Source organism: Falco peregrinus, chromosome 4, assembly GCF_023634155.1.
Source record: "Falco peregrinus isolate bFalPer1 chromosome 4, bFalPer1.pri, whole genome shotgun sequence".
Lineage (NCBI taxonomy): Eukaryota > Metazoa > Chordata > Aves > Falconiformes > Falconidae > Falco > Falco peregrinus.
Window position 1 is genome coordinate 112,323,199 of NC_073724.1, and position 14,555 is coordinate 112,337,753.

General features: G+C 40.9%; 1 protein-coding gene across 2 annotated transcripts in view; it reads left to right on the plus strand.

Moving 5' to 3' along the window:
* Nucleotides 1-14,555, plus strand: part of NOX4 (NADPH oxidase 4) — a 117,543-nt gene that overhangs the window by 59,786 nt on the left and 43,202 nt on the right. For both annotated transcript variants that reach the window (XM_055802706.1, XM_055802707.1), the window contains exon 13: nucleotides 9,794-9,875. In XM_055802706.1, the coding sequence (XP_055658681.1) occupies nucleotides 9,794-9,875 (82 nt within the window). The remainder of the gene's footprint in view (nucleotides 1-9,793; nucleotides 9,876-14,555) is intronic.

Here is a 14,555-nt window from a genome sequence, read left to right on the forward strand (position 1 = left end):
TGAACCTGCCCAGCATGTACAAAGCCGATGGCAGGGCAGTGGCTTGGCTCCATGTTTACCAGCTGTGGGGACAGTTGGCTCCTAACTAGCTGCCTCCCTCTCCTCAGACAGACATCGGTTTGCTGTGTTAGCCAAAGGTTGCAATCAATGGAAACAGCACAAAATATTGATATTCATGTTTGGGTTTTTTCCCCATAAGCAGACCTGCTGGTTTTATCTGTTAGTGAAATTTTGGGTGACTGTTAAGAAAGGGGTTGACACAAAGAACAGGGATATACTTGGCAGTGTTGTGTCCGTAGGGGCATCCTTTGCTATGTCAAAACCCGTTAGCACTTCTCTTCTGTTCTGTTCTAATGGAGTTACAGTGCTTTCTATGAGACTGGCCTGTTGTGTGTTCTGGGTATGCAAAGCATTCTGTGCATCACCCACCTCAACAGCAGTGGCCAAAGATAAAATACAATCTTATCAGCCTGAAATTGCCCCTTACGTTGTGCAGGGAAAAGTTCATTAGATCTTGAATGCAAGTCTCATGGCATGTAATTGTTCCCTTCAAAATCTTTTGTCCTGCTTACTTTTACCTGGCAGGGAATAAAGCAGACAGAGCCAGGCTTTTCTCACCGGTGCCCAGTGACAGAACAAGAGTCAGCGGGCATGAACTGAAATACAGCAAATTCTTTTTAAATGTAAGGAAAAACTTTTCCACTGTGAGGGTGGTCAGACATAGGAACAGGTCGTTCAGAGAGGTTGTGGAGTCTCCATCACTGGAAATACTCACCACCAAATGGAACATTGCCATGAGCAACCTGCTCTCATTGACCCTGCTCAGTGCAAGGGGACTGGGCTAGATGATCTCCAGGGATCCCTTCTATCTTCAGCTGTTCTGTGATTCTGCAAAGTTATTATGCAGTGATGTACTTGCATGTTTGAGTGTAATAGTGAAACTGTGTCTGTATTAGTAAGAGGGTGAAACGGTCCCATGCTTACAGTCTAAACTGAGAGCAAATATGAATAAACAAAAGCCCCAGAGTGAGTTCCCAAGGACTGGTGGTGATTTTGTTATGATACAAATTTCAGCCTTGTGTGAGATTAATTCCATTATTTTGTGACTGCCATTTAAAAACATTTAATTTAAAGTTCTTGTAACTTGTTCAAATATAAAAAAAATAGATTACATTTGCAAACCTATTTATAGACCTGGCTAAAAATACCAGCGCATGTATGCATTTGGGTATGTACTGATGTTTAATATATTTGGTGACAAACTGATACACAGGGCTGGAGATGATGTGACCGTGACAGCCCAAGAATAACATTTTTGGAGTCATGATAATTTTTTCCTTGAAGACTTCAGCTCTGTGCTCAGCAGCAATAAAGAGAAAAATTATTAGGGGAAAAGCAGAGAATAAAGTGGAGGAGATCGCTCTGCAGCTGGGTATTTCTGTGGTGTTCCCAGGACTTGAATCCTGCGTGCAGGTTTGGTCCTCACCTGTCAGGCAGGATACTGGACAGGGTTCAGGAAGGAATGACAGTGAGCAAAAGGATTCCAAACACAGGACAACTGAGTATGCAGGGCCTTTTCAGCCTGGAAAAGAGATAATTCAGGGGGACATAGCAGTGGTCTACAAAATCATAGGTAACACTGGAAGAGTGAGTGGGTAGAGCATGACTATTCATGGTTTCTGCCAGTATCAGAACTTTTGGCCATCACATACAGTCAGAAAGACACTATTTCAGAGCAAACATAAGATGATGGGTCTTCATATGAGACACATGGAGGCATGTGGAACTCCTTATCAGAGGATGTTGGATAGATTGGGAGGTTTACATGGGGAACTGGGCAAATGCTTCAAAGAGAAGTCGGGGCATATCTAGTAGACAAAGCACCTTAGGCTAAGGAGACCCACTGGGATAGAAATGGTTGGAAGCTGGGAAGGTGACAGCAGGAGAGTCTTGTCTTCTGCTGATTCTTCCGTAGGTGTCTGCATGTGAAGCAAGATGTTAGGGTAGAGGGGACCCTTGGTGTAAGTCAGAACAGCCTGACAAACTATGCCTTTGCTCAGCTTTTTAGAGGCATACCCTGTGGAGCTTTGCAGAGCTGGATATATTGTGGTAATTGCATAGCTGGATAGTAGCTCCGTTTCAGTGTTAAAATACAATGTAGCGTTTGAAAGGTTGGGCATTCTCTAGTTTCTGTATCAGATTACAAGTTACAAAGAGAGAACCAGCTGAATTCCCCCCCCCCCACCACCTTGCATAATTGGAGTCTTCTTTTTTTTTTGTGAATCTAAGGGCTTTCTAGATCAAGTGTCACAGCTTTACCTTAAAGCCAAAAAACTATATACTGGTGCCTCATCATTTTTTCTGACATGTGAAAGAGGAAAGTACACCACTAGTGAAGAAGGTGGGAGCTGAGCCTCCTTACGTTGGCTCATGGGGAGTTCAAATGGAGCAATTGCAGAAATCAGTGCTAAAAAAATCTGCATAAATAACATTTGTTTCAAAGTGTGTATTTATAAAGATATTTTTTAAAGTTACCATTTTGTGTTGTTTCTAAACCCTGTTTTGCTGTTTCTAAGTGTAGAGTTGGGAAATGAACTCTACTGTCGTGACAGAAGTAGTCTGCAAGTATAGCAAGTACCTCTGAGAACAAAATAACAAAAGTTCCTTAATGAAGACATCAGTTTTGAACTCCAGCAGTCCAGCTAATCCTCAGCCCTGCCAGGGAGTTGCCGTGTAACCTATAGAAGGGTTTCTAACAGTCCTGAGCATCGAGGCTGCTTAACTTTGATGTTATGTCCACTTCTCTTCACTGGCTGGCTGGGGAACCCGAGTCTGGCAGTGTAGCTCATAATTGGCAGTCTGGGTCATTCACTGCTGCCTTGTCAAGCTCGACATACAAAATGCAGTCTAAATATGGTCCTCAGCATCTCTCTTCCCTGGTCTGAAACAAGCAAGTGATGTTTTTTTCCTTCTCATCATTCATTTCCAAACTTTTAAGGTTCCTTGGACAAGAACTGCCTTTTACTCTGTTTCTGCATCGGCTGAGATACAGGTATACACACATAAATCATGCAATGTGTGATTATAGTGTAAATGAGGGAGGTGTAGTTAGAAATAAATCCGTCCAAGCTAATTTTTGACATAGTAGGTAGGACATTTAAAAGACAGAAGAAAACACCTAGAGTTCCAGCAGGGAAACGATCTGCTGATGCCAGAATTGGGAAGGGAGAATGATTTCCATCTGGTAAGCACACAGCTAGAGAAAGAGAAGGAGCTGACTACATTTTAGGAAGCAAATGCAGGTTAAGAGGGAAAGCAAGGTCTACCGAGACTTTCTTCAAAGAAGACCTTCTGCAGGTCCAGAGTTACTGAAAGGTTCACTGCTGGCCTCTGTAATGATTAGTTGATTTTCCTATTTTTTCCCTCTGCTTAAATAAAGTAAAATCCCACAAAAGAAAATGTTGAACAGAAGGGTGATCACTGTTTCTTTTTATTTACCTGGCTTAGAAAATGAAGAGACCAGTTGCCTTTTTGTAAAAGCTTGTCTATTTCCCTGAAGTAAATACAAACAGCAAGGGTTTTTTATATAATTTTCAACTTTCTGGGTTGTTAATAGCTTTTAATATTATTTTTTTTTAGTACCTCTGTCAATGGTGGAGTCTGATTAGTCTTTCAGATGACGGATCAGGAGGGAAGGAAATAGTAGTGAAAACACGGAAGAATTAAACTCCATGAGGCTTAATGGACTGAGAATCATGGAAGTTCAAGCAGTCAAAAAGCCTGTCTCTTTGTATCAGCAAAATATGTATGTTTCAGGGGAATTCCTGGGCTTATGATGTAATAATTTTGGAACCTTTAGCTCATCAACATTACCTCATCATTGTTTCCTTTCCTTTTAGTCTGATGGAGGTTATTTGTAGCACTGACTCTTGAAGAGGAAAGAAGTGACAGTTCCTTAATTTCAGAAACTTTGGCCATTAATAAGCCACAGGGCAAACTAAAATATTGGACGTTTCAGTTTGATGCCATCTTGTTGCTCATCATAATTTTATAGCCCTTAATTGGCAAAGATTTCTTCTTAAATGCCTTTTTTTTTTTTTTTTTTTTTTAACAAGGCACTGAGGAACTACTGATGACAGCATTTCCAAATTTACAGAGCTTGAAAACAAGGCAGATCAAGTCCTTTTAAATGCCATTAGCGGTTTTAACACAGTTGATTTATCTATCTATCTATCTGTCTGTCTGTCTATCTATCTATCTATCCGTCTATCTATCTATCTATCTATCCGTCTATCTATCTATCTATCTATCTATCTATCTGTTATCTATCTGTCTGTCTATCTATCTATCTATTACCGCGAGATGCTGAGGAGCTATTCATGACACAGAAGGTGTTCTGGACCACTCTGCATTTTACATAAAACTAGGCAGATATTTTTTTTAGTTTGAAATTGCAGGGCTTGGAGGTATCCCATGTGGTGAAAGATGGAACTGAGATTTGTGTCTCAGTGATTGCCGAAGTGCTACAGGTACAGAAACATGACTGTAAAATGTCCCAATGCATAAGCGTGACACTATGGATAGACCTTTTGGTAGATGGCTAGGCTTCTGCACTGCAGTGTTCTGTACTTTATTCTATTGATGAGGCTTTCTGGTCTCCCATTTTCTGGTTGCTCTCTTTCATTTTATTCTTACTAAATTTGATTTAAAAAATAATCTATAAAACTGCTATTAAAAATCCTTATCCCATAGAAAGCAATTAACATCAGCTTTACAGTGTTCTTAGTAGAGATGACTGCTTGCAGTTCAGCCTGTTTTTATTAAAAACAGTAGTATCTCAGACTTCGGTTATATACTGCTGTGTCCTCATAGTTACAGACCCATCAAACTCTGAAAGACCTAGAATTTGATTTTTCAAGACCCTTGGAATTCAGTGGAGTTACTTTACTGTTATTTTCAGTAATGTATTTTGTAACAAGAAGGAGCAAGGAAAGAAGAGCCACAAGACCTGACTTGTAAAAGTCAAACCTGACACAACTGCAGCACATGACTTTTGGCATCATTTTCGAAGTGCTAAAGCAATAAGAGCTCCAGGGATGTGACAGCTTAAAAAAACAAGGGCAGTGCTCCCTATAATAGTGTCTCTGTCACAAAATGTGAATAATGCGTTTTAATTCAAAGGGACATTCTGTACAGATATTTTTCTTTGTTTTGACAGCCCCATATAGAGAAATACTATAATAAAGTTTCCCTTTGTCTCTCTTCCCACCTTTCTAATAGTGTGTCCTGGAGAAAGGAAACTGGACTGTGTAACCAGCTGGAATGGGCTTCAGACCATGCACCCATTCTTGCTCAAATTTTTCTAGCACTATTGTTGACTCACCAAACGGAGCACAACCCCATTCTGCTTGAAAACAGCAATGACATGCTTCTAAACATTTCAAAGGGAAAAATTCCCTCAAAATGCATCCTTCTGTCCTTGTAAATTGATAACTGGTTTGTCATAAGAGGTATTATAAAGGTGTTAGTGGGTGTTCGTATGACATTCCAGTAACTGACTTGTATGTTGAGCTGAGAGTAGAGAGGAGGAGTAAAGGGTAGAAAAGAAGGAAGAAGAATTAGATGAGAGACAGGGAAAAAAGGTATACATAAGAGGACAGATTAAATCTCTAAAGCTTTCAGTGGCAGACTTTCTGTTCTCCTTCGTAGTCTACAGCCTTCCCGATTTAGGAAGACAGGGCATAAGATTGTGTTATTGCATCCAGCCCTTGGTCATAGCAGGTAACCAAGCTACAGATTTAAGTAAACATTTATGATCCCAGTAAGACTGACTAAATTTAACTGAGGACTTCTCACTGATCAAGGATTTGGAAGGAACCGTATGTTCAAAATGAAAGCCAGGAGGAAGTGGAGACACCCAGCATGCTGAAAAGATAAATCTGAGCATAAGAACGTGACTGTGCACTGAGAATTTTGTCCTGTGGTAGACTTATGGGAGAGTCAGTGAGACATGTCTGCAGTGTCACACTCAGCAGAGTGACAAAAAAATCAATGGCATAATGGATCTCAGAACATTGTAAGAATCATTAGGAGACTAGCCAGTACAGACTTAAACTAATGTAAATTGCAAATTGGATAGAATGAGGGATAGAGAAGATAATTGCAGATTTTCAGAAGTAAGCCTCTTAAAACTTGGTTAAGTAAACGTTATTCATGTTTTGGTAACAAACCAGACCAACACCTAGACAAAAGCATCACACTTCAGGTACTAAACTGTAGGAAGTGATGGAAAAGACTCAATTTTGGGAGATGTCTCTCTAAGTGAGCCAGGTAATAAGATTGTGTGTGACTTGGTTTGGTTCTTTTGATCAACTAGTGATTGCAAATCAAAATAATGTAAAAATGCTCTAGTTGTTAGTTTCATCAGTTCCCAAGTCTTCAATATTGTTGTAACATGGATTAGAAAAGAATCTTAGTTTTTTGAACAATTTCCACTCTTGGAAGGTATCATTGGGATTTTTTTCTTGCAAATTGAAAAACATTCTCTCGTCAAGTGTTAGGCTTCTGATACTTCTGTGAAAACACCAAAAGCACCTGTGTTCCGTCAGTAGCTGCCAAAGCTCTCATCACCTTTCTCATCACTTTGCTGGACAGTCCTTAAAGGCAATAGTGCCATTTGCACCAGCGTGACTTTTGTACTGTGCACTCATATATTTAATATGAGAATATCATAGAACTGAAGGGTGAAACATGTACATAATGGTCCTATGGGACAAATTAATCCTAAAGGCTTCTGTTCAGTGTGCCATTTCTCTTAAGAGAATTTTACAGGACAAGGAGGCTACATGTGCTGGAGGAAGTTGTAGGATGCATTTGAGATTACATGGAACGCTACCATATAGTGTAAGTGTTGCCATGGAAAAATGAGTGAAGTCATATGGTAAAAAGAAAATACATCTGCCTGGAAAATTTGCCATAGCATAGGGGAGAAAAATAAAAGTTGACTTTTAACTAAAACAAGATCCAGTAGGGAAGCTGTTTACGCCAATTTCAGATGCCATAACTTGGATGCTTTCACTCCAGTACTGGCCAGCTCTGTCACATTCCTATTCAAAATATTTTCAAGATTGTTGAATTGAGTCCTGGAGTGCAGTCAAGTGGCCTAGATCAATGGGAAAGGGCAGCAGTACAAGAAAAAGAGTCATGGAGTAGGTGATACAGACGGAATATGGCACCCTGCCATCCATCTTGGGCAGAACAATGGAGCAGGACATGTCTGCACCCTCACCGAGATGTGTTTTATCTCTCCCAGAGAGTCACAGGCCCTTTGCAAGATCCGCCAAACCAGCCTCACTCACTCACGTGTAATTATGTGGTGTTGTGCCGTATTGAACTGAAGAAGAGCATGTCTCCCCATGCTTTGCATTGCCGTTGAACCTCGTTGTAGGCCCTCAAACTTAGGTAAATCAGACCACTCCAAAGACAGATCCTTAGTCGTGGTGACTTGCATCATGTTCTGGAGGTCAGAACCCTTAGATCGTGGAAGGAAGTGTTATCATTAGTGTTTGCCATTGAAAACTTCCTCTCATTCCTCCACCATGCATGCATGAAGGCTGTTGTTCTTACAGAGCCTTTCTGTAAAGGGTTCCCAGAAATGCACCAGCAGCTTGAGTTGCCTTGGGAGATTCCTGAGGTAGGAGTGGAAATTAATGTGCTTTCTTTGAAACATACACAGTTGGGTATTTTGCACCGGTGCAAACTTCCTGAAGCCTCTCAGTACTTGTCCAGTGGCTTTTGAAAATCATAGCGTATCATCTCTAAGGATGACAGGGCATGCCCGCCTACAGTGTACTGCTGTGTACTGGAGGTCTGAGAAAAAAAAAAAATCATTGCATCTTCCTGAAAACTAAAGAGGTAGAGAAGTAGCTGTAATGACAAGCTTTTTGACAAGACGATGAGCAGGCTGTTCCTTCCCAAAAGGTGCTCACTGAGTTTCACTTCCATTTTTACAGCATTGCATTTATTGTTGTTGGCTGCATCCAGCCTGTGACCTAGTTAGGTACAGGGAAAGCCAAGTTGCATGGTGAAGATGCAGTAAGAATCTTGGAGGTACAAATTATTCTTTCAAAATTGAATCTGAAGAGCTGTAGAAATAAAGGAACGAAGACACTAAGTATTGGCCCTTGTTTCTTTGGTAGATCCTGCTATCTTCTCCAAGGTGTTTGCAAATACATCTTAATCAGTGGAGGAAAGACTAGATCAGACCATCTGAGATAACTGAGCTTTAAAACGGAGTCCTTAACAAGAGGGTTATTCTTCTGAATTTATTATGCTTTCTTCCTCCATATTATAACTTTATGAAGTGTGGGTTTGGGGTTTTGTTTCCACTTCAGAGGCTCCATAGCAGAACAGTGTCCAAATTAATGGAAGTTTAGTTACGACGACATAATAGTACATAAAACTGAACATTAAGAAAGCCATCATGTACTAACCTGTAGGAACTAAGAAAGCTGCTATGGTTCCTTTCTGGAGCTGGGAGATTCATATTTTTTCTCCAATGATTTTCTTTCCCTTGATTTCCTTATCTGTAAACCTGGGGTTAGAGGATTTTTTTTGAGATACATAGGGATCTAAGGGGAGGAAGGATTACAGATCCTCATGTCCAGTTCCCAGCATAAAAACATATGGAAGAAGTAGCTAGTTTAGAGAAACCCGTAGTACAGCTACTACACACAACACAGGCTACAAACTATGGTTTAGCAGCTGAAGAATAAAACATGTAGCTGAGAACTTCAAGCCACAGTTAAAAGGTATTGGAGGAAGAGCAGAAGATGCAAAGGTGGGAGGGCATCACCAGTACCCTAGGTTTCTGTGAAACTGGAGGGCTGGTTAAATAAAAGTTGCAGGTGATGGAAGGAAAGAAGGAAACGGAGCAGGTCCCATACCATGGAGAGCTACAGGGTGTGCTAAGGGGATTTGACCTGGGTGGGAAATTTGCTTCTATCCTTGAATCAGGGTATCAAGTGAATTTTGAGGAGATTCCCATCTTCCAGAAATGGAGAAATTGACACTGATAGAAGCTTCTGTAGATCCCGCTTACATATTGCATCTAACCACCTCTAGAAAAAGGCATCAGGGAAAGGCAGCTACACACACCACAGCCACCCCTTCACTTGGTGGTTGGTGAAGCTAAATTACAAAAAACTTACCTACAGCAGCTGGTCCTATAGTGCAGGTTTTTTTAAATATATACTAGTGAACAAAAAGCGATTCGGTCTTCAAACCATCCTTGAAAATACCAGTGAACTAGTTACCCAAGGACTCATACTGTTTTCTAGTTTAGATTAATTAATTAATCTATGTTTGTTTAGAATACTGTGATCCTTGAGTGGCTGGTGAATTGTTAGTGTCTTCTTTCTATTTAGACTAAGCTCTTCAAGGCAGGGACTGTTTACGGCTGTCTGTGTATGATACCCAGAAGGCCTGTAATGCAGACCTCAGAAACTTACAAGCACTACTAGAATTCAATATTGAATGAAAGAAATTACATTTTAAAATATTATTAAAAGAGTTTGCAGGAAAGAGTGATTTCTAGCCTTAGCAGCAGTTTTGTATGAATATATAAATTTTATTCCCTATATACTTAGCTTTGCCCTCTGGTAAATATTGCTGGAGAAGAGAATTGACTGATATTACTGCTTGCTTACTTGTGGCCTGAACTTATAATGCAGAGTCACAGTCTGGGTTTGTTTGTTTGTTTTTTCCCCTTTTTTTTTTTTCTTTGTCCTGACAGAAAGATTTCGGGATTTACTGCTTCTACATTCAAATCAAGATACAGAGATTCTGCCCATCTTTCAGCAGAGGCGCTATCCCAAGTAAGTAAGATTGTCCTCTTGGGAGAAATAAAATCTTTATCTATTTGCAGCAAGGGAAAGTGAAGCATTTATAGCACTGTACATGCTTTTGGTGTGAAGTCCTAAGACAGAGCTGTCAGGGAGCCACACTTGCACTGAGCTTTGCAGTCTTTCAGCGGAGTCAGGGAGAAGCAGACGTGCTTTGCAAGCTTGCCCAGCTGTCAGTGGGGAGGTGGTGGTGGAGTGCAGACATTTAGTTGCCTGGATTAGTGTCTGGTGGAGCTTTGTTTCACTTGTTGCTGTGTTGACATAGGCAGATGTTTTGTCAGGCTAATCCACACTCTTGTCTTGTGGGATTCCATCATTTATGGTGACAGATTCCCTTGGATTTTAACGGGCTCCCCTCTGGAAGCCTGTAAGCACTATAAAACATTTTTTCTGCCCTATTTAGGGATACATGTGCAGGCAAATCAAAGGAGTTTGTTGTGTGTTTAGGAGGTCTTGCATGTATTGAGTATTCTGGACAGAACCTCTTCTCCTGAGTGACATACCTGAACGAAACAATAAATGCTCCTTGTTACTACATGGGTTAAAAGAAACAGTCATGCGTCTTGAAAAGAGGCAGTGAAGGGGAAAGAAGAAGAAATAGTCCTTGCATTAACCATGACCAGACTGAGCAATGAACGAAGGCTAGTGCAGGATGGACAGAGGGAGGAGAAGGAAGAAAGAATGTCAGGAGCCAAGCCAGCAGTAATGATGGAATAAGCAAAGTTAATTATTTTAGTTAATTTTGTTAATGGGTTCCTGAAATAAGAAGCCAGTGTAGCTAAATGTTAAATACAGGTCTTAAAATTTGATAATCTGAATTTTTTTAAGAGCAGGCAACAAACAGAGGGGCTAAGTGCAGAAAAACAGTCACCTCTTCACTGTGAATACTTGAAAATAAAAGCACTCAAGGGTGAAATCCTGATTCTGAAAATGGTGAAATTTTGCACTGACTTCAAGGAAGACGGGTTTTTATCCATCTGAATTTACTGTTTGCATTATCCATTGCCACTGTTTTTCTGGAATACTATGGAGGTACAATATATGAAACTATGGGAGGCACCTTACATAGGTGGACTGGTCTGTTTGTTTCACTAGGACTACCACAAATTAGGACTTTCTCCTCACCCTTTGGAGCAGTGGAACAATTATTTTTCCATGGCAGTAGAATGCTTTACTTGGCTTAGATGTTTTCACTTATGGTATGGACACTGTCAGACTAGGCTGAGAATCTAGTTTATCATCCTTCCTCAGAGAACATTATTCTTATTTCTATGTAAGTCATTCCTAAGGTGCCTGACTTTCCATTTCCTTACAGTTAAATTATTGCTAGCATTCTTGGCAAGTACAGTCTACTAGCAATATTACAGATTGTCAGATTCATGGGTGAATGAGTGCCTCTTGTCTTCCGTTCGATGGATGCTTCAGCTCTTTGAAGATCATACAACAAATACCTTATAGTATGGAGCTTTATTGCTATTTGAAGTTATACTGGCCTTGCATCACAAAACAATACGTGTTTTCAGCCACATTACTTGGCAAGATTCGACTGATTCCTCTAATAGACAAAATCAGCCAAACTTCAGCATCCAGCTGAAAGAGAGGTTTGCGTGTGTTCTTAAATCCATTAGATTTCGGTTTATAGCATCATTAATTGGTGCAAGTTTGCTTGCTTGTTACAGAAATTTATCCTTCATTTCAGTTGATTTAGAAACTGGTTGAAGACTATTGGCATGTGCTAATTTCCCTAGGGGTTGTCTTTCAGCTGAAGTATTTGGGTTCAGGAAGGTAGAAAACCTGTTCATAATATATTTTATCTTATTCCCATGTCAGGTTTTTTCCCTTCCCTCTGCTTGTTTTCCTTGAAAGGTCAGTTAACAGAAATGAAGGTAATGAAAAGACAGATCTCATAAATCAGTGTCCCTTCATTGACTTCAGCTGAGCAATGGCTGGTGTACTACATAAGAATCTAGGCAGTAAGGTCATTTTAATGAGACATGGGGCACAAGCTGGAGTTTGTAACATTGAAGGAAATCCTAAGAATATGGAAGGCTATAAATAGAAGAGAAATGTTAGTAATGGCTTAGCTGGATAGCTTGACTAAGCAGTGTTTAGGTAGAAAGGGCAAAAGTTTTCACATATTTAAGACACTTATGTCCAAAGTAAGGAGATTGGATAGGAAGATGTTAGCATCTCTTGGGATACTCAGAGTGATAGTAATAAATATTGAAGGCTAAATGAGCAAGCTGTAATCCATCAATTTTTGAAAGAAATTGAAAGCTTGATGTTCTGGCCTGAATTATGTTCTTGTACATTTATTATGTTAAGACCTGAACTCTTTCCCAGATAATTTTGGGTACGATTTCTCAGAGATGCCTGTGCGTTGAAATAGCTGGAAGAACTTTTCTAGAATATGCGTGCACATCGTTCTGGATTTGTTTGGACAAATGCATCAAAGAAACACGCTTTGCACTCCTCGTTGATGAAGGGAGAAATGCAGGATCTTTTTATGGTCCTTGTGTTTGCCTGAGTTTATTCTGCTGGTCTTGGCTTAACCAGGGAGCAAATACATACTCTGGCATGTGGAGGTGATAGAAAGGTTTGAGATTACAAAGATTAAGGATCGTAAAGGCACACAGCACAACACCTTGTCTTCCTTAACTTGCCACTGTGTGTCCACAAGTCGTGTGGCATCACGCGCACTGGTTTGCGTCGTGGCCTGTGGGCTGACACGCGGTCCTACGCCAGCACATCGGTACAGCATCCGTCCAGGCAGCCCAGCCTTCAGTATGCGCCCTCTCACTGTTCTTTACAAGGTTGCAGAGCAGAAGGAGCTTGGCTTTTATCTTCGCTTCACTCACATGACAATGTAACCATGTGTTGAAGAAATTGTAGTTACTGGGGAAGGAGTATGGAATGATGTTCTTCCATAAATGCCTACGGTAGAGTTTCTTAATGAAACATCCTGCACTGCACGTAGTTACAAGTTACTGAGCTCGCAAGACCAGTCGAATCCAGGCAAGTCTTTTTGGTACCTCAAGTGACTGTCCCAGGATGAAGGGCATGGTTCAGAAATCAGATGTCACTAGACCGCCCCTCATCCACCTCATCAGGAAACCCACCCACCCACAGAGAGAAATGTTTTGAGGAGAAAATCTGTCTCCTAGCTGGCATGAAGTCATTGCTGTGTCCATGAGGATTCACATTCCTGAAACTAAGAATAAATCTGCAGCTGTGGGCAGCCAAGTGGGTTGGGGTGCGTAGCTGCCTCCGAGCGTACCCGCCTGGGAAGAGCCTTTGCACGCGAACCAGATCACAGACATTCTTGCAGCTTGTTCCTTCTCTCTTTCACTCCATGAGTGTGCTGAAGTCACCGAGGTGAGTTGCACCAACACGATCAGGCCTGTCAACAACCTAAACTTGTTGCAGTGAGTCTTATCCGGACTCATTACTTTGGCAATGAGCGTTAGGGCTCTCATGCCTCATAAAAAACTTTTCAGAGTTTCACTGTCAGCATATTTCTGCAGGAGCTTTTCTCACATTGATATCAAGCTCATGCTTTCCTTGGTTGCCCACTTTGCTGACGGCATTCCTACTGTTTTATCACACAGATTCGCTTATAAAATGCAAGAACTGCTAAAGTGCTGACACAGGGGATTGCTTCTGACGAAGACACTGTTATGCTTATTAATTGGACTGTAGGGTCCAGCTTGTGACAGGGTGGTTGGTGCTAGCAGTGGGGGTCTAGGTCGCACCATCCCCCCAGGGTCTTTTGGTCTTTTCCCGCTGACTCCACTCACAACTCGTGACTGCCCATGCTGCGTGCGCAAGGGAAGGATGCGCAACTGCCTTGGAACACCAGAGAGGAGGGTCTCTTGTAGCTGGGCCTGATAATGTGAAAAAGAAAAAAAGAAAAGGAACAGATTGATAAGGGAAATGATAAAAGACATGTGATAGTGAGGAATGAGGTTGGTGGGTGAAAAAGGCAGGAGAAAGGCTGACACTGCACGAAACAGTGCTTGAGAGGGAGACATCAGAAACAGTACTGACTTTAGAGCTTTTTAGCAAATTTTTCTGTGTACAAGTGATTTGACAGTTCAACTGTCAACATTGCTGAAATCCTCAAATAGGTATGTGGGTTATTTAGGGGGATTATTTGCTGCTTCCCCCCACCCCTCACCCCACTTCATCTTCATTCTTATCTGCTGTGGCTTTGGTGAAAAAGTTCTTGGATGATACACAGATTTTAAGAACAGAAGGAGCTGTTACGTTCCAGCTAATTTGAGTCCCTTCTTAACATAAGCCATAGAGCATTACCTGATAATCCCTGCAGCAAGCTTCTGGTTCAGCTGGAGCACAAATTTAGAAAGACATCCAGTCTTTAAATTGAGATGTTACAAACTGGAAAATTCACAAGCCTTTAGATCAGCATGTTTCAATTGTCAACTACTTCACATATATTACATTAATTTCTTTATCTTCAGTTTCCAGTCTCTGCCATCTCATTGTACCATTTTCTGCTAAACAGTAAAGTCCTGTACCATCTGAAATGACACCTGCGTAGAAGAGTATGGAGGTCCTTTAAAAGCTTACCCTTCTCTTGGACAAATTAAATAAATAAAACTTTCTTGCATGGTAAGGTTTACTTAAAAGGTC